The sequence below is a fragment of the Mobula birostris genome, chromosome 3, assembly GCF_030028105.1.
Source record: "Mobula birostris isolate sMobBir1 chromosome 3, sMobBir1.hap1, whole genome shotgun sequence".
NCBI lineage: Eukaryota > Metazoa > Chordata > Chondrichthyes > Myliobatiformes > Myliobatidae > Mobula > Mobula birostris.
In genome coordinates, this window is record NC_092372.1 from 141,220,417 (window position 1) to 141,240,583 (window position 20,167).

The following is a 20,167-nucleotide window of genomic DNA, read 5'->3' on the forward strand; positions in this document are numbered from 1 at the left end:
TGGAAGTAGGTACAGAGGAGATGTCAGGGGTAAGTTTTTTACACAGAGAGTGGTGAGTGTGTGGAATGCGCTGTTAGTGGCGGAAATGATAGGGTCTTTTACGAGACTCCTGGATGGGTACATGGAGCTTAGAAAAATAGAGGACTATGGGTAAAGCCTAGGTAGTTCTAAGGTAAGGACATGTTCTGCACAGCTTTGTGGGTTGAAGGGCCTGTATTGTGCTGTACGTTTCTATATTTCTATGTAACAATTAACCAGATGCATCTTGGCTTAGTGTGGCAACTGTTCTGCCCATGACTGCAAGAAACTGCAGAGAATAGTGAACCCAGCCTCCCCTCCAAGGACTCTGTCAATGCTTCTCAATACCTTCATCAATCGTCCATCATAATCAAAGATTCCACCACCACAGACATTCTCCATTCTTCCTCCCATTGAGCAGAAGATGAAAAAGCTTGAAAGCATCTGGCATCGGGATCAAAGACTGTTTCCATTCCGCTGTTATAAGATTATTGAACAAATCCTTGTGGTATGATCAGATGGATACTTAACCTCACAACCTACCATGTTGTGACCTTGCATCTTCCTGTCTCACTGAGAAGTATTTTCTCTGTAGCTGTTACACTTTATTCTGCACTGTTATTTCTTTCTTTTGTACTACCTCAATGCACAGTTTCAATCAGCTTATCTGTATGGATGGCGTGCAAGACGAGGTTTTCAATGTACCTCAGTATACGTAACAATAATAAACTATTTTAACTGTAGAAGAAGCAACAGTTAGAGCAAAAAAAAAAGAAACTATTTGGAAAAATCCATTAGGCTTGAAAGATTTCTTTCCAGAATAGTAAAGGGAGGTCACTGAGGAATTCCCAATTCCTTGAGCTCAGCAGCTTACAAGGATGAATGCTGCAAGCTTGTACAAAAGCCACCACCCCTGATTTTTCTTTCAGGTTACATAATGTCCTTATTTTGAAATATATTGATTTTTTTTATTGTTGCAGCGTTAGAAAAATAACAAAAATTCTTTATCTGAAGTAGTTGTACCATGATTAAATGATGATGATTCACCAGCTGCTCAAGGACATTTAGAGATAGACAGTAAATGCTGGCTTTGACAGTGACATACTGAACTTCAAACTGAATTGAAAACTATAGCTATCTTTTTGACATGACACCTTGAACGGAAATTGGCACATATTAATCTCTACAACAGAAAAAAAAATCTAGGTAGTCCAATTTACCTTCCTAAATTATCATTAGAATCTTGTAGCTAATTTTTTTAAGTCCATATAATTTGTGAATAACCTCAGCTAAAACCTAGACCCACACATACAAAATGCTGGAACTCAGGGGCCAGGCAGCATATACGAAGGGGAGTAAAGAGTCAACATTTCAGACAGAGACCCTTCATCAGGACTGGAAAGGAAGGGGTGAAGCCAGAATAAGAAGGAGAGGGGGAGGAGCACTCTCTGGGAAGGTGATAGGTGAGAACAGGTGGATGGGGGAGGAGGAGGATGCAAGAAGCTGGGAGGTGATAGGCAGAAGAGGTGAAGGGCTGAAGAAGGAGAAATGTGATAGGAGAGGACAGTGAACCACAAAATAGAGTGAAGGAGGTAGGAAACCTTGGGGAGGTCATAGGCAGGTCATGGGGGTGGGGAGGAAAAGAGAAAGGGTGAGACAGTAACCAGAATGGGGAATAGAAAAAGAAAGAACGGGGGAGAGGAAAACAGGGGAGTGATTACCAGAAGCTAGAGATATTGATTTTCATACCATCAGGTTGTAGGCTACCCATACAAAATACATGTACATACAGCTCTGTTTGGCTACCCATACAGCAACCTGAGTTGGGCCTCATTTTGGCAGTAGAGGAAACCATGGACAGACATGCTGGTATGTGAATGTGAAGCTGATTTGAAATGAGTAGCTACCGGGAGATCCTAGCTTTTGCGGTGGACAGAGCGAAGGAGCTTGATGAAGTAGTTCCCAGTCTGTGTCAGGTCTCGCCAGTATAGAGGAGGCTGCACTGGGAGCACCAGTTACAATAGATGACCCTGATACATTCATAGGTGAAGTGTTGCCTTACCTGGAAGGACTGCTTGGGATCCTGAATGGTAGTGAGGAAGGAGATGTAGCTCTTACAGCAGTCACAGGGATAAGTGCCAGGATGGAGATAAGTGGGGAGTGACTAGTAGATAAGAGAGTCACATAGAGAGCAATCCCTATGGAAAGTAGTGAGGGTAAGATGTGCCTAGTGGTAGGTGTTGTGTTTTAATATTGTAAATATATTCTTTGATATAAGCATTCTTTGTTATTTACATAATAAATTGTGGGTTATCTGTAAAATAAGTGAATGGCATACACCATAATGCCATTATGTCATACGTGCACACCTTGCTTAAAGTAAAAACAAATTTAAGACGTGCATTCCTGGCTCTGTGTTTCCTTTCAATTAGTTTTATGCTATAGCGTTACAGAACATAAGAGTAGGATTCTGTTGGATATGATGCAATGTGCTGGATATGGAAGCTGTTTAGATTAGATTCAACTTTATTGTCATTGTGCTGAGTACAGATACAAAGCCAATGAAATGCAGTTAGCAGCTGACCAGAAATGAAAAAAAATAGTGTTATTTACAAAATAACTACCAATGAAAAGTAAGTGCTACAGCACACAAATATAAAAGTACTGAGACAGTACAATATGGGTGCAATACTGCTTAGCGCTGTGATGTGAGGTTCAGCAGGGTCACAGCCTCAGGGAAGAAGCTCTTCCTGTGCCTGCTGGTGCGGGAGCGGAGACTTCTGTAGCGCCTACCGGATGGGAGGAGAGTAAAAGGTCCATGGTTAGGGTGAGATGCATCCTTGATAATGCTTTTCGCCCTGCTCAGGCAGCGTTTATGGTAAATGTTCTCAATGGTGGGCAATTGGGTGCTGATAATCCACTGGGCATTTTTCAGCATACGCTGGAGTGCTTTGCGGTCCGATATGGGACAATTGCCATACCACACTGAGATGCAGTTGGTGAGTATGCTCTCAATGGTACAGCGGTAAAAGTCCGTCAGTATCCTGGGACAGAGGTGAGCTTTCTTCATGCTCTGCAGGAAATAAAGGTGCTGTTGAGCCTTTTTGACCAGGATGGAGGAGTTCAGGGACCAGGTGAGATCCTCGGAAATGTGGACACTAAGGAATTTGAAGCTTGATACACGCTCCACTACAACTTTGTTGATGTAGATGGGGTCGTGAGTGTGGCTCCTAGCATGCCTGAGGTCCACAATGATCTCCTTGGTCATCTGGGTGTTAAGGGCCAGATTGTTGTCGGCATACCACGTGGCCAAGTACTGGACCTCGTCCCTGTAGGCCGTCTCGTCATCCCCTCTAATCAGGCCAACCACTGTGGTGTCGTCTGCGAACTTGATTATGGAGTTAGAATCACGTACAGGAATGCAGTCATAGGTGAAAAGGGAGTACAGAAGAGGGCTCAGCACACAGCCTTGAGGCACGCCAGTGTTCAGGGTGACAGTGAAGGAGGAGAGGTTGTCTATTTCAACTGATTGGGGTCTGTTAGTCAGAAAGTCCAAGGTCCAATTGCAGAGGGATAAGCTAATACCAAGCTGGCGAAGTTTGGCAATCAGCTTGGAGGGGATCACAGTATTGAATGCCAAACTAAAGTCAATGAACAGCATTCTGACGTAAGAGTTGGGGCTGTCCAGGTGGGTCAGGGCAGAGTGAAGTGCCGTGGAGATGGCATCCTCTGTAGACCTGTTGGTGCAATAGGCAAATCGATGGGGGTCCAGGATAGGGGGCAGACAGGATTTCAGATGTGATAGAACCAGTCTCTCAAAGCACTTTGCAATGATGGGGGTGAATGCAACTGGGCGGAAGACATTCAGGCCCGTGGCAGTGGAATGCTTCGGCACTGGCACGATAGTGGCGATCTTGAAGCTTGTGGAGACAACTGCCTGGGTCAGGGACAGATTGAAAATGTCCATGAAGACCCTGGCCAACTGCCCTGCACAGACTCTGAGAAAATGGCCAGGTATTCCATCTGAACCAGCTGCCTTCCATACATTCACCCTGCTCAGGGTGGCGCAAAAATCGGAGGTGGAAAGTGAGAGAGGCAGTTCACCAGGTGGGAGATCCGCTTTGAGGGTGACCTCCTTGTTCTCTCGGTCAAAGTGAGCGTAGAAGTAATTGAGCTCATCAGGGAGGGAAACAGAGCTGGAAGGGGGCACAGTACTAGGTGGTTGGAAGTCTGTAATAATCTCTATACCATGCCACATGTGCCAGGGGTCCAAGGAGTTGAAATGCTCCTCGATCCTCTTGGGGTATTAAATAAGGACAAGGGGAATCCAGGAGTTTAAGTTAAGGACAGCTATATGGGAAATGGAGGAGATATAGACAGCATTGTTGGTGGTGGAATGGAAGTCCTGTTTTTTTGGAGAAAAAAGTTGACCTGTTGTTTGGAAAAAAGGTAAAAAGATGTTCAAGAATAGAAACCCTTATCCTGAGAGCAGATGCAGTGGAGACTGAGGAATTGGGAGATGCATTTATACAAGTGACAAGATAGAAGAAGTACAGTCAAGATAACTGTGAGAGTGAGTTTGTAAAAATAGATAGTCTGTCTCCAGAGATGGAGACAGAAAGATTGAGAAAGGGAAGAGAGGGGTAAGATTCTGAAGAGATTTTTTTCATCTAAAACACAAACTGTTTGCATAACAGAGAAAATGAACAAAACTCCTTCCTATGTTATAGTCCCCACAATTCAGGTTGTGTAAGCTGGTGACATCCCAAGAACTTTCTTAACTAATGCTTCAATATTTCTATACATCTTGGTTGAACTGAACTGAGTGCTCTAAGATAATATCATTAAAGGATATATATTGGTAAGGTTAAAAACCAAAGCATTCTTGTGAGCATTTATTACTCAGGATATGAGCATGAGTGGTCACCTCAGCATTTATCGTTTATCTTCCAATGTCTACAAGGGTAATAGTGAGCCAAATTCTTGCACCACTGTGGTTAACCAGTAAAGTTGCCTGAACAATGTCATTAAGATCGTTCCAGGATTTTAACCCATCTTAGAAGAAAGAATGATAAACTTTAATCCAGTGTTTTGAATGAATAATTATTTAAAAATATATACAATATAAAACCTCCCTTTGTTTTATTTATATGGACTGAAATAATGAAGTCAGAATTTACAGTACAAAGGCCGTCTTTATAAATGCTGTACATTTATTAAACAGATGCTTAAAACTGCAATTGATTACATATGTTTATATTTAAATACCCAACATTTAACAATGTTTAAACTTTTTTTTTTCTTGCTTTAGCAATTTGCACACCTCCTTGCAAGAATGGTGGTCATTGTATGAGAAATAATGTCTGCTCGTGTCCAGGTGGCTACACAGGAAAAAGATGTCAAAAAAGTGAGAGCTATTTTAAAGTATTAATTTTTTTTCTAATTGTTTAATCTAATCTTTGGCCTCATTCATTTACTCAAGAGCACAATAGCTTAGGGGGCTTTACAAATACTTTCAAGTTGGATCCAAAACAGAGTCCATATGCAAATTCAAGAATGGAAACATCTGGCATGAGCATAAGCGGTAAAGTTATTCAAAAATTAATAGCTCAAATTTCTTGCAATCATTTCAAACGATTCTGAATTAATTTTAGCTATTGGGCATCATCTTTGCACATTTTTTTTGCTTTATTAGAACTTATTTTGCCCAGGTATTTTCATTTTATTTTTCAGTGTTAATTTGCCGACCCTTGCCAAAATGCAACATTCACTTGCATAAGCTGTACTAGAGCAGGGATCCCCAACCTTTTTTGGCCCGCGGACCGGTTTAATATTGACAATATTCTTGCGGATCGGCCGTCCGGGGTTGGGGGGATGTTCAAGTGGGGTTAAACTCACCTCAACATGTCTTTTACAGTTAGGGTTGCCAACTTTCTCACTCCCAAATAAGGGTCAAAAGCAGCAGTCAAATCCCGGGACACTTTACCCCAGGAAAGACTACCATGACCATGAAGCTTTGCGCAGGCACCTGTGTGCACATGTGATGTGCGCATGCGCGTACGTGCCGAATTTTTCCCCACAAATCAGCTTTGCCTTCATCTTCCTGACTATACTATACATACATTATTTCTACTTTATATAGGCTGTGTGTTTATCATATCATTCCTGCTTTTACTATATGTTAGTGTTATTTATTTTCGGTTTTATGTGTTATTTGGTATGATTTGTTAGGTTATTTTTCTGGATCTGGGAACGCTCAAAATTTTTCCCATATAAGTTAATGGTAATTGCTTCTTCGCTTCACGCCATTTCGGCACAAAAGAATTCATAGGAATGCTCTACCTTAGCGGGGGAAATACGGGACAAACCAATTTAGCCCAATATACAGGATGCCCCGGCAAATACGGGACAGTTGGCAACCCTATGTTCAAGTTCAACAGTGCATGACAGGGAATGAGGAACTGACTCATATCGTTTCCTCATGGCCCGATAGCACATGGTTAGGGATATCAAAGTCCTTGATGACTATAAATATTACTTTCCTGACTGTTCTGCCTTTAGGAGGGAGGAGAAGAACCTAGCGCTTAACACTTGCAAATAATCTGAATGAAACTGCCTGCTATCACATCAACCAGTGATTGTAATGAATTTTTGAAGTAGTACTTGCTTGTATTATTCACAGTTCCAGATATATGTTCTTATTTGTGTGTAATGAGGCAGTCCAATACAGGTCTATATTATAAATAGTGTCTAACCATATTTACTCCAGTAGTAATGTACTACTGAGACCGTAATAGTAATTGTCTGATTTCTCAAATGCAAGAGTTTGGTTTAACCACAATGATTAGTATAATTGCAAACATTTTATGTATGTGGCATTTCTGTGCAACTCCCATGGGTGGGTAAAAATGCATGACCTTAAGCTTAATAAGATAAAATTTTAAAAATGGGTATGTCATGGCCAGCAGGGATACAAAATTTTGGAAAATGAGGCAAACTAGAGACTTTGAAATTGTTAATTTGTTGTTGTGAGCTTTAATCACATGAGTGTTCGTTCAGTTTTTTTGATCTTGGCTATTAAGCTACTGACTGAAAACTTGTGTATGTATTTCTGATGATAACTTAATGTTGTATTATTTTTCATCACAAAGTGTGTATTACATTACTGGAAATTAGAGTGCATAGCATACATACTTTATCTATAAATATTAGAAAAAAACATTCTTTACACAGTGTAATGAAATAGCATCCATGGAAAACTACTGGGAAATTGGAATTTTGTTTTTGCACATCACTACCAGATACTTGGTGTAGTGATACACTGCAGAACTGCATGCTCTGATCTCCACAGTTTAAAGACTCCATGCCTCACTCTGGCATGGGCAATCATAGATTTTGTATATGATTACTGTAGAGAGTTCATTAAGGCCAAAACTCACCTTCACAAGATTCCTGATGGTAAAGATATGGGCCGCTGCTGTCAAAGCAAAGCATGCCAGCCGCAGCAATTAGATTTTTTTAAAAATCCATAGTATTTATTTTATGTTTAAATGTATATAATTGTCAAGTACACACAAGCTCTGTATTTTAAATGATCCCACTGATACCATGCGACAATAAATTTTTAGTTCCGTCAGTTGCACTTGACCTATTATTCCCTCCCTTTGGTTAGTAATGAAACAAAGTTCTTCCAGCTAATGCATTCTTTTCACATAGGTATCTGTGAGCCAATGTGTATGAATGGAGGAAAGTGTGTACGTCCCAACATCTGCTCCTGCGTGTCAGGCTGGAGGGGAAAAAGATGTAATATGTGTAAGTCAGAGATTCAATTATGTTCCCTGTGCCTATTCATGGAACATGACTGTCATCCCTGGCAGTGTGTTCCAGGTACCTATCACTCTCTATCTCTTCTGTTGCTTCTTGTAGAAACCTGAGCTATTGTATATTTCATCCAGTCCCAGGGGCTTATCAATCCTAATCTTTATCAGAAGCTCAGCCCCATCCTAATTCTTAATGTCAACATGCACTGGAGCTTGTTCTATGCTGACCTGACATTCTCAAGTTCCCTCTAGTCAGCCTCCTGTTCTCCCTGAAAGTGTAGAACACCTTAGTGTTTTCCTTAATCCTCGTCACCAGGCCTTCTCATGCCCCTTCAAGCTCTTTTGTCCCTTTTTAAGCTTCACCCTGGCTACCTTGTAACTCAAGTGTTCACCTGATTTTTTGCATACTAAACCCCAAGTATGCTTCCTCCTTTCTCTTGTCTAAATATTCCACCTCTCTTGTCAGCCCTAATTGTCAAATACATACAAACTATGTATTTTAAAGGATTCCACTGATGCCATGCTACAGTAAATTTCAGTTCTGCCAGTTTCACTTTCACCTACCATCCTTTCCCTGTATCAGTGGGACAAACCTATCCAAGATCCCACGCATTGGTCCCTAAATAATCTCTATATTTCGGCTGAGAACATTTATTCTAAATTTACACTCCCAAGTTCCCGCCGAATTCCATCACAATTAGCCCTCTCCCTTTTAAATACTTCTTGTATATAGTCAGCTCCTTTCCTCGTCCATGACAATGTTAATGTTGAGGTCACTATCCCCAAAATGCTCACCCACCAAGAGGACTGTTACCTGACCGGCTTGATTGCCTAGTACCGGATCTGGTATGGCTTCTCTCAATGGTCTGTCCGCATACTGTGTCAAAAATTCTTCCTGGACACACATAATAAATTTTGTCCCATCTAAACCTTTTGCACTAAGGAGGTGTTGATCAATATTAAGGAAGTTAGCTCACACTAAATGTTCCTAATTGTACTTATCAAAATTAAGCAACCTAGAAATTCATCTAAACTGGTACCACTGAAGGCTAAAATACAGTCTTTGTGATGGAATACACCTGAGCCAGAATGAAACCAACATCCATGCTAAGAACTTTGCTACCACAATCAGGGAAGATTTAAATTAAAGTGGCAGGGGAAGGAGAAGTACAAGCAACAAGAGGAGAATTATTAGCTCCACTTGGCAGAGCAACTGGGATTACCTTAACTGGGATTATTTTAAGGATCAGAGGGAGGAAAATTTGAGGGCCGTGTCCAGAAGATTTTTGTTGCACCATGTAGATACCCCCATGAGGGAGGTAGCATTCCTGGATCCTGGGGAATGTAGCTGTTTGACGAACAGAATGACATTGGGGGATCATTTTGGAGATGATGCCCATAACTCTGTACATTTTAACTTGGTTGTGGAAAATAGGAATAAAGTTTTTAAATTGAAGGGATGGAAGTAGACAAAAAAAGGAAAAAAAATTGATCAGGGACCATTCATTATAATTTTCATTAGTAGTACAATGAAAGGCTATCAACTTAAAATATTAACTTTGTTTCACTCACCATATATTCTCTCAAAACTGATGACCGTATAGCATCTCCAGCACTGCTGACTGGGAATGAATTTCAAAATTTGTTTTAAATTACAAGTACTATTTCACTTGTTATTCATATCCTTGCGTTTACAAAGTACTGTACATTGGAATTCAAAAATGCTAGAATCCATTTCAATCTTCTGGCAATTTAGCTGTTTGTATACAGAAGTGCAAAAATGGAGGAGAATGCATTGAGCCTGGTACCTGCCATTGTCTGCCTGGATGGGAAGGATTACAGTGTCAAATACGTAAGTACACTTTCAATAGTTATCTTTCTTCTTTGTAATATAATGAGCATGCTTGCGAGGGAAAGGTACGCGTATCTGGAGCTACGACACTGAGGAGCCTTCTCCTGATTTTCTGCCATTTTCATCACCTACCACAAACAAATGATAAGTAACAAAGACTCCCACAATGTCTAAGGAACACATTGTGTGGCCTCATCATGACAGTAGAGCACAGCATATCAGAATGGGAATGGGAAGTGGAATTAAAGTGGGTCTTTAATTCCACTGGGGATCTTGTTTCTTCTTCAGGTTGGAGGATCAACACTTTGTATTCTGTCTGGGTGGCCTTCAACCTGATGGCATGAACATCAATTTCTCAAGCTTCTAGTAATGACCCCCTCCCCCCACTCTCCTTCATCATTCTCCATCCCCTTTTCCCTCTCATACCTTATCTCCTTGCCTGCCCATCACCACTCTCTGGTGCTCCTCCCCCCCCTTTCTTTCTTCCATGGCCTTCTGTTTTCTCCTATTGGACTCTCCCTTCTCCAGCCCTGTATCTTTCACCAATCAACTTCCCAGATCTTTACTTCATCACTCCCCCTCCCAATTTCAACCATCACCTTGTGTACTCTCTCTCCCCTCCCCCAGCTTTAAAATCTACTCCTCATCTTTTTTTCTCCAAGCCTGCCAAAGGGTCTCGGCCCAAAACATCGACTGTACTTTTTTTCCATAGTTGCTGCCTGGCCTGATGAGTTCCTCTAGCATTTTGTGTGTGTTGCTTGGATTCCAGCATCTGCAGATTTTCTGTTGTTTGTAAAGCGAAGTAAGTTTAGTCCAGATCTAACTCAGTCATCCATTCTATAACTTGTGCAGCCAAAATCCCGAGGAAAAATTACACTAACAAGTCAATAGGATCATTAAGAAAATTATGCTGTGTTATCAAAAGTTTAAAGTAAATTTATCATCAAATTATGTATATGTTACCATATACTACTGTGAGATTAGTTTACTTGCTGACGTTCAATGGAATCAATGAAAACTGCACAGAAAGACCGACAAACAACCAATGTAGAAAAGAAAGCAAACTTTGCAAGTACCAAATAATAAATAAATAATACTCAGAACATGAGTTGTAGAGTTCTTGAAAGTGAGCCTGTAGGTTTTGGAATCTGTTCAGAGCTGAGGTTATTCACGCTGCTTCAGGAGTCTGATGGTGAAGGTAATAACTATTTTTGAACCTGCTGGTGTGGGACCTGAGGCAGCAAGAAGAGAGTATGTTCTGAGTGGTGTGAGTCCTTGATGATGAAGCATAAAATATAGATGGTTAAAGGATTTTAGCTGTTTATAATTTTTTTGAACAAAACCACTGATTTCCTGATCAAGAGCATCCAAAGAACGAGAGAATTAACTACTTATGCCAATTTTGCAAGGGGTCCTACAGCCTTTCATCACAGAGCATATGATATTTTTGGGAACCTAGAAACATTTCTTACAACTTTCTGGACACTGTTATACAATTACAGCTTTTTTTTTTTACATTATAGTGACCAAAGAGTTGCAAGAAAGGGCCTGCACGATTGATTAAATAAAATTAAAATCTTCTTGTTAATAACTTTAATGGAGGAAGAGGACATGGAATAAATTTTTCACATTTTGGATTTTGTTTGTTGACAGGAAGATTTCACCTACACCTCCCTCAGATAGTCCTGCCACAAGATGGTTTAGGTGTAGTTCCAGAGGCCAGTTCATCTTCATAATAGCCCATAATTCACCCTTGAGGTAGAAATTGTTGAAAATTGTAGTGTTTATATTTTGCACTATATAAATATTGATTTCTTTTATTTTTTCACAGCTGTATGCCAACAAAAATGCTTGTATGGAGGCAAATGTATTCTTCCAAATGTGTGTTCTTGTCGTCCAGGATATACTGGAATCACTTGTGGTAAGAAGGTGAGCTCAAATTTTTATTATTGATATTTTTACAAAGAAGCAAAGTACTTAACAATTGCTTATTTGGTACTTTACTAGCTGGTACTTCAGCCAAAGTACTCCAGCTGACATTGGGTTAACTAGTACCTGTCCAGAACAGCATGTTCTGAATAAATAAGCTTTTGCTGTATTCTATTTTTGTACCTTGCCCTGTCTGGGCTGCTTCTACACCCACAACTTCTCATTTGTTGATAGCAGAAGAAAGCTTCCGTGAACTTAGTGTTATTTTATCTCAAGCTTAAATATTTGTTTCTTATCTTCCATTCACCTCCCTTCAATTCAAAGATGAACCACTTCCATGATCATAAATGGTATTGGTATTTCCAGAGGCTATAACCCATCTGCTATACTTGATCAGAATGAGGGTTAATATCTCCAGCATATTATCCTGAAACTTGTTGCTATATGGCAGCAGTAAATTGCAATACATAAACTGTAAATGACAGTAAATACTGTGTGTGTGTGTGTGTATATATTATAATGTTAAATTAGTAATGAAAATAGTAGTGTGGTAGTGTTCATGGGTTCAATGTCCATTCATTAATTTAATAGCAGAGAGGAAGAAGCTATTCCTGAATCATTGTATGTCTGCCTTCAGGCTCCTGTACCTCCTCCCAGATGGTAGCAAAGTGAAGAGGGCATGGCTTGGGTGATGGGAGTCCTTAATGATGGATGCCCCTTTTTTGAGGCATTGCTTCTTGAAGAAGCCCTGGATGTGGGGGGCGGGGGGGGGGCGGTGACTGGTGCCCATGATGGACTAACTGCACAACCTTCTGCAGCATTGACCCCAGCCCCCACCATACCAAATGGTGTTTCAGCCAGTTAGAATGCTCTCCACAGTACATCTGTAGAAATTTGTGATTATCTTTGCCTTTTGTCACTGCTGGCTAGCCTTCCATTCACTATCTATACCTCACTAATGATAATTGTTAAGTTTTCCTGTGGTTACAGACAGAGACTGCCCTCAACACAGATTAAAACTTCCATGCTACATTGCTGTCTTTTCACAGCCTCAACACCCCAATTCCATCAGGCACCCTACAGCCCTGCATGTACCTCATGTTCATGCAACTCCGGTCTCTTGTCTAACCCTGCTCCATTTGTCCCATATTAATAGCCCAGTCTTCAGCTGTTTAGCCTTGACCTCAGAAATTCCCTTAGTGCACACCCATCTCCACCGACAAAATTCTTAAAACTACCTACATCCTGTATATCCTGCAACAAGGTATTTTAAGTACTCATCCATATTTTTTATGAGATCCAAAGACAAAATTTGCACTCCATCAAAAACATTTGGCTTGAGTCCTTAAGAAATCTAGAACTAAATATTTCCTTTTTATTTCTTTGCTTTCTTTATATCTGATTATCCTGTGGTACATCTCAAAATGTTACTTAAACACAAGCATCGTTCACTCTTCGGCTTTCTACTTCAATTAATTTAGTTAAGATCAGCCAATTTAGTATACATCTAGTATTTAAAAAGGGACAGTCTTTTTGTATTGCTTTGTCATTATAAATGTTTTACTATCATGTTAAATGTTCAGTTTGGATTACATAATTAATACCCAGTGCATAAGTTAAAACAGGCTTGCACTTCACACCTGGACAAATAAATCTGTCATGATTGTTTCTGAGCAAAATCTGATCATTTAAGTAACAATTAACTGTTCCTTCTTTTTCCAGATACCATTGAAACTGGGTTAACCTTGGCCCCAGTATCTAATTTCTTCCAGCAATAAATGGACATTATGCTGAATTTGATTGAGGACTGGAACTGAACATTGCTCAATTATTAAGATTGCAGAATTAAATCAAACCATGCAGGTACTTCGAGCTCGGTGTTAAACTGTAGTGCTATTCAGAGGTTTGAGTAATTTGGTGTTTATAGCTAAATAATGAGGTATTGTAAAGCAAATGTATTGGCTTGTGTATCACTTCCTCTTGTAGCTTTACTACCTCAGTGCAATGCTCAAGGGTTCATTGCAGGACACTAGGAAGATCACCTGTTTTTGTGAAACATTTACATAATCTCCACCTACTGTGGAACATTTTAACCTGATTCGTTTACTAAATTTTCGCAGAAAATCAAATTGTTTCGAAGAGTTCTTTTAATTGCATTGCACCCCAGTTGAATTATTTGCAGTTACAACTGTGAGATCTGCAACCACTCTAAAGCTAAATTTAATCCCACAATAACATCACCCAGTGCTTTTCCCATAGGTTTGCACAGAAATTGGCAACAATTTGGAGTGGCTTGTGGTAAATAATTTAGAATAATTTCAGCTCGTCTTCCTTATTTACAACAGGTTAGCAGATCTCAATTTCAGTGTTCAGAGGGAGAAATTCATCCAACGAGATACTTTCCAAGTAAGCTTTTAATCAAGGAAAATGATCCCTTACATGACAGACTAGAAAGCTAACAATATGTTTAGGAGACAAGAGGTTCTGCAAATGTTGGAATCTGGAACAACAAAATGGTGGAGAAACTCAGTGGGTCAGACAGCATCTATAGAGAGAAATGAACAGTCAACATTTCAGACTAGGACCCTTTATCAAGAATAGTTCCTTCAAAATTTTGTACATGTTGCTTGTATTTAAGCTCAAAATTTACCATGCTAACATTAACATTTGAACATTTAAAATTTCTCACCAGGCTTTAAGCAGTATTTTAAGAGACATTACCCCATTTGTATTAAATACCACATTACCATATGGACCAAGAAACAGTGTATGCTAGAGGTTCATTCACTAATATCCCAACAATTTGTATTATAGATTAAATCAAACATACTTAAATGTGTAATAAGTATTTATTGTGGGGGGGGGGATTTTATCTTGGTCAAACTGAACTACTGCAAACTTTTTTGAAACAAGAAGTTACTAAAACTAGTTAGATACACCAATTATTTCACTACCATGGATGTTTTTACCCCAGATGTGGTGGCTCAAAACTATAGTTCAGTATTGTCTTAACTTCATCTACAAATCTCTGCCACTTATGTAACATAATATTTAAGCAATCACATTAAGTGGGCTTCTAGGAAATGCAATGTACTACTTGTGCATATTCTACCAGAACTGGAATTATTACTACAATTTACCTACACTCATACAGTACACTTTTGTATGAACATCCCATACATTCAGAATAAGGTTTGGAATCTTGCCTAACTGGTTATGTTTTCTTTTACCTAAACTACAATGTTTTATACTAAATTAAGGAATTGATAAAAGTCATCATTTTATCATTGAATTATAAGATTAGCTTTGGTTTTAAGAATTTGATGTTCAAATTCATGGAATTCATGCACAATGTGTTGCTATGTTCCCTTTATTCCAGTTGCATGTTACTGACTTTTATGCTGTACAATATTCATCTTAAGATATTTTTAAATAAAGGTGCTCATAAAACTTGCATTATGTTTGAAATCCAGTAATCTAAATCAATTAATCCAAATTATTTACTGTTTTAAAATATTTCTTTAGGTGTGACCCATCAAAAAATTGTTGCATAATGTGTATATACCAAATGTATTCTTAATGCCTAATTTGTTGTTTTGTTTAATTAACACTGTACATATATATTACATATGAACATTAAGATTTTCATGTAAAAGTATTGAATTTATTTTTAATTACCGAGTTGTAAATTCTGTACATTCCAAATAAACACACGAAATCCAAGACATATTTAAATAATCAAGGAATGAATATTGTGTCTCTGTAGTTAATGAAAGGTTCTTCAACATCAGTGCAGAAAATGTATCATGCCCTGTACAACAATTATCCCAAAGAATAAAGATCACAATAGAAGCACTATGGGGAAATGGGGACCAAGGAATGAGAATACTGACAATGGGAATAATGCATAGGGCATGGAAGATTTAAAAAAATAGCACCACAGCCAAAGGAGGTGGATTTGTGGTGTATGTAGCCACCTTCTCAATGATCATGAGCCAAGCAGTGGAAAGACCAAATGATACCAAGGTCAAGGTTGGCTTAGCTTCCGGTAAGGAATACTGTGATCTCCGAAGTGCAGAAAACAAAAAGAGAGGTAGGAAGATTAGACAAGTTTTATATTCTGTTTGTAGGAACCAAACAGGAATATGACCTACCTACTTGTACTGAGAAAAATATCACATTCATCCTAGGCTAGCTAGCATCAGTCCTTGTTAAGCATAAAAAAAATTTTTAAAAATTAGGATATTATAGTATTTGGTGATATTTCAGAACAAAGTATTTTCTACCATGTAAAAATTCAAGCAGAAAATAAGATAGTCAATGAACACATACCTTCAAAATTGAGAATTTCTAATCAGATCATTTATTGTCAACTTAAAATGTAAAAGCCTCAAAATTTTCATTGAGAACAAATCTGGAATTTTGAAACCAAGCATAGCAAATATAGCTCTAATTATTGTTTATTATTGCAACAAAGGTACTAGCATAAATGTAGACTTGTTCATATTAAAGATAGCTATTGCATTAAAAACCAAATTCAACAAATAAACGTGCAAAGCAGGGAAAAATAAAAACTTCATTCAATCTTTTATCCTCAGAAAAGGCAAGAGTTTTATGGAAGTTTTCCCACTTTTTTTGATAGTATTTACTTGTAAACTTAATACACTGCTTAATGAAAAGTAAATCAATAAGGAAAAATGTATCCTGTCCAGAAAATTCTACTTTGGCCAAATTTTTGTCTAGACTGTAGAATCAATGACATTGACATACATTAGGAGCAATTCCTTTCCCTCCATGCAAGCAAGGAGCATCACATATTGTTGTAAACAAATCAAATCAATGTTCATATCTGGTATTAGTTTCTTTTTAAATCTTCTATTGTTGGGACAAGCAGACCAATCTTATGACTGTCCTAAAATTGTATTAAATTTGAATAATAAAATTTAAATGAACTTCATATTTACCATACTCAAAGTTATGTCAGTAGAGATTTCCGGGATTAGAAGAAATAGGTAAACATTGAGAATAATTGTTTAAAAATTGATTCTTGTGCATTGGTTTTAGGCACAAGAACAACCATATTTTTTTTGGGGGGGGGAGAGAATTTCAAGCCCAAAGCATTTAAACTAGAAAGATAGAAAGAAACATAGAAAACCTACAGCACAAGCTGTGCCAAACATGTCCCTACCTTAAAAATTACTAAGCTTACCCACAGCCCTCTATTTTTCGAAGCTCCATGTACCTATCCAAAAGACTCTTAAAAGACCGTATCATGTCTGCCTCCACCGCCGTTGCCAGCAGCCCATTCCATGCTCTCACCACACTCTGTGTAAAAGAAACTTACCCCTGATATCTCCTCTGTACCTACTCCCAAGCACCTTAAAACTATGCCTTCTTGTGCTAACCATTTCAGCCCTGGGAAAAAGCCTCTGACTATCCACACGATCAATGCCTCTCATTATCTTGTACACATCTATCAGGTCACCTCTCATCCTCCATCACTCCAAGGAGAAAAGTCCGATTTCACTCAACCTATTCTCATAAGGCATGCTCCCCAATCCAGGCAACATCCTTGTAAATCTCCTCTGCACCCTTTCCATGGTTTCCATATCCTTTCTGTAGTGAGGTGACCAGAATTAAGCATAGTACTCCAAGTGGGGTCTGACCAGGGTCCTATAATACTGCAACATTACCTCTCGACTCCTAACTTCAATTCCACAATTGATGAAGGCCAATGCACTGCATGCCTTCTTAACCACAGAGCCAACCTGCTTAGCAGCTTTCAGTGTCCTATGCACTCAGACCCCAAGGTCCCTCTGATCCTCCACACTGCGAAGAGTCTTACCATTAATGCTGTAGTTCTGTCATCAGCTAATATGTTAACTGAAGGAAATGGGGGCTGAACATTGTAGATTTGATCAATTGGATGATTGAGGAGCTGAAGAGATTGCATTGCTCATTCATATCTTAAACTCTTGTGATCTGCAGCTCATCTGGCTATTTACTGAAGCTTGCAATACTTTTGTTCTATTTATGATGTAATGGTTCAAAGTAATATCAAGATGGGTTCTCATACATTGCACTTGCACAAAGAAAAAGCTATTATCAAAACATTGTAATTATGAAGATAGCAACTTTGCTGATAACAGATAAAGTTTTGCTTCATTCTCCAATTACATGGATAGAAATTTTGTGTACAGTTATAACTAACTTAGCAGTCTCTCTTATATCACCAGTTACACATTTATTGAATTGAGTTTCCACTAAAGATTGCACGCAAACTTCCAAGATTAAATTTCATTCCTGGCTACTTTAAAGAACTAAATCAGATTTTGGAAAACTAATATCCTGTTTGACCTTAACCTGAACTCCAAAAGCCCATTTCCCAGTCATCACTTCTGATTATTTACATCTATTTCAATAACACCACTTACAGCACCATTTCCTCTGATCCAGTCTGCTTCTTCATGCTCTGTTTCTTCACTAAAAGATTCAAGAATGTTCGAAGTCCAAGGTACACTTATTATCAAAGTGCGTATAGAAACATAGAAAATAGGTGCAGGAGTAGGCCATTCAGCCCTTCGAGCCTGCACTGCCATTTATTATGATCATGGCTGATCATCCAACTCAGAACCCGCCCCAGCCTTCCCTCCATACCCCCTGATCCCCGTAGCCACAAGGGCCATATCTAACTCCCTCTTAAATATAGCCAATGAACTGGCCTCAACTGTTTCCTGTGGCAGAGAATTCCACAGATTCACCACTCTCTGTGTGAAGAAGTTTTTCCTAATCTCGGTCCTAAAAGGCTTCCCCTTTATCCTCAAACTGTGACCCCTCGTTCTGGACTTCCCCAACATCGGGAACAATCTTCCTGCATCTAGCCTGTCCAATCCCTTTAGGATTTTATACGTTTCAATCAGATCCCCCCTCAATCTTCTAAATTCCAACAAGTACAAGCCCAGTTCATCCAGTCTTTCTTCATATGAAAGTTCCGCCATCCCAGGAATCAAGCTGGTGAACCTTCTTTGTACTCCCTCTATGGCAACGATGTCTTTCCTCAGATTAGGGGACCAAAACTGCACACAATACTCCAGGTGTGGTCTCACCAAGGCCTTGTACAACTGCAGTAGTACCTCCCTGCTCCTGTACTCGAATCCTCTCGCTATAAATGCCAGCATACCATGCGCCTTTTTCAGCGCCTGCTGTACCTGCATGCCCACTTTCAATGACTGGTGTATAATGACACCCAGGTCTCATTGCACCTCCCCTTTTCCTAATCGGCCACCATTCAGATAATAATCTGTTTTCCTATTTTTGCCACCAAAGTGGATAACTTCACATTTATCCACATTAAATTGCATCTGCCATGAATTTGCCCACTCACCCAACCTATCCAAGTCACTCTGCATCCTCTTAGCATCCTCCTCACAGCTAACACTGCCACCCAGCTTCGTGTCATCCACAAACTTGGAGATGCTGCATTTAATTCCCTCATCCAAGTCATTAATATATATTGTAAACAACTGGGGTCCCAGCACTGAGCCTTGCGGTACTACACTAGTCACTGCCTGCCATTCTGAAAAGGTCCCGTTTATTCCCACTCTTTGCTTCCTGTCTGCTAACCAATTCTCCGTCCACATCAATACCTTACCCCCAATACCGTGTGCTTTAAGTTTGCACACTAATCTCCTGTGTGGGACCTTGTCAAAACCCTTTAGAAAATCCAAATATACCACATCCACTGGTTCTCCCCTATCCACTCTACTAGTTACATCCTCAAAAAATTCTGTGAGATTCATCAGACATGATTTTCCTTTCAGAAATCCATGCTGACTTTGCCCGATGATTTCACCACTTTCCAAATGTGCTGTTATCACATCTTTGATAACTGACTCCAGCAGTTTCCCCACCACTGACGTTAGGCTAACCGGTCTATAATTCCCCAGTTTCTCTCTCCCTCCTTTTTTAAAAAGTGGGGTTACATTAGCCACCCTCCAATCCTCAGGAACTAGTCCAGAATTTAACGAGTTTTGAAAAATTATCACTAATGCATCCACTATTTCTTGGGCTACTTCCTTAAGCACTCTAGGATGCAGACCATCTGGCCCTGGAGATTTATCTGCCTTCAATCCCTTCAATTTACCAAACACCACTTCCCTACTAACATGTATTTCGCTCAGTTCCTCCATCTCACTGGACCGTCTGTCCCCTACTATTTCTGGAAGATTATTTATGTCCTCCTTAGTGAAGACAGAACCAAAGTAATTATTCAATTGGTCTGCCATGTCCTTGCTCCCCATAATCAATTCACCTGTTTCTGTCTGTAGAGGACCTACATTTGTCTTTACCGGTCTTTTCCTTTTTACATATCTATAAAAGCTTTTACAGTCAGTTTTTATGTTCCCTGCCAGTTTTCTCTCATAATCTTTTTTCCCCTTCTTAATTAAGCCCTTTGTCCTCCTCTGCTGAACTCTGAATTTCTCCCAGTCCTCAGGTGAGCCACTTTCTCTGGCTAATTTGTATGCTTCTTCTTTGGAATTGATACTAT

The 20,167-nt window shown here is 39.4% G+C and overlaps 1 protein-coding gene across 1 annotated transcript in view; it reads left to right on the forward strand.

The window, feature by feature from the left end:
* vwde (von Willebrand factor D and EGF domains) overlaps positions 1-13,400 on the forward strand; it is a 241,087-nt gene extending 227,687 nt beyond the window's left edge. The window contains exons 28-32 of the mRNA XM_072251981.1: positions 5,330-5,425; positions 7,735-7,830; positions 9,595-9,690; positions 11,522-11,619; positions 13,342-13,400. Coding sequence (XP_072108082.1) covers positions 5,330-5,425; positions 7,735-7,830; positions 9,595-9,690; positions 11,522-11,619; positions 13,342-13,362 — 407 coding nt within the window. The 3' untranslated portion in view covers positions 13,363-13,400. The remainder of the gene's footprint in view (positions 1-5,329; positions 5,426-7,734; positions 7,831-9,594; positions 9,691-11,521; positions 11,620-13,341) is intronic.
* Positions 13,401-20,167: the final 6,767 nt, after the last annotated feature.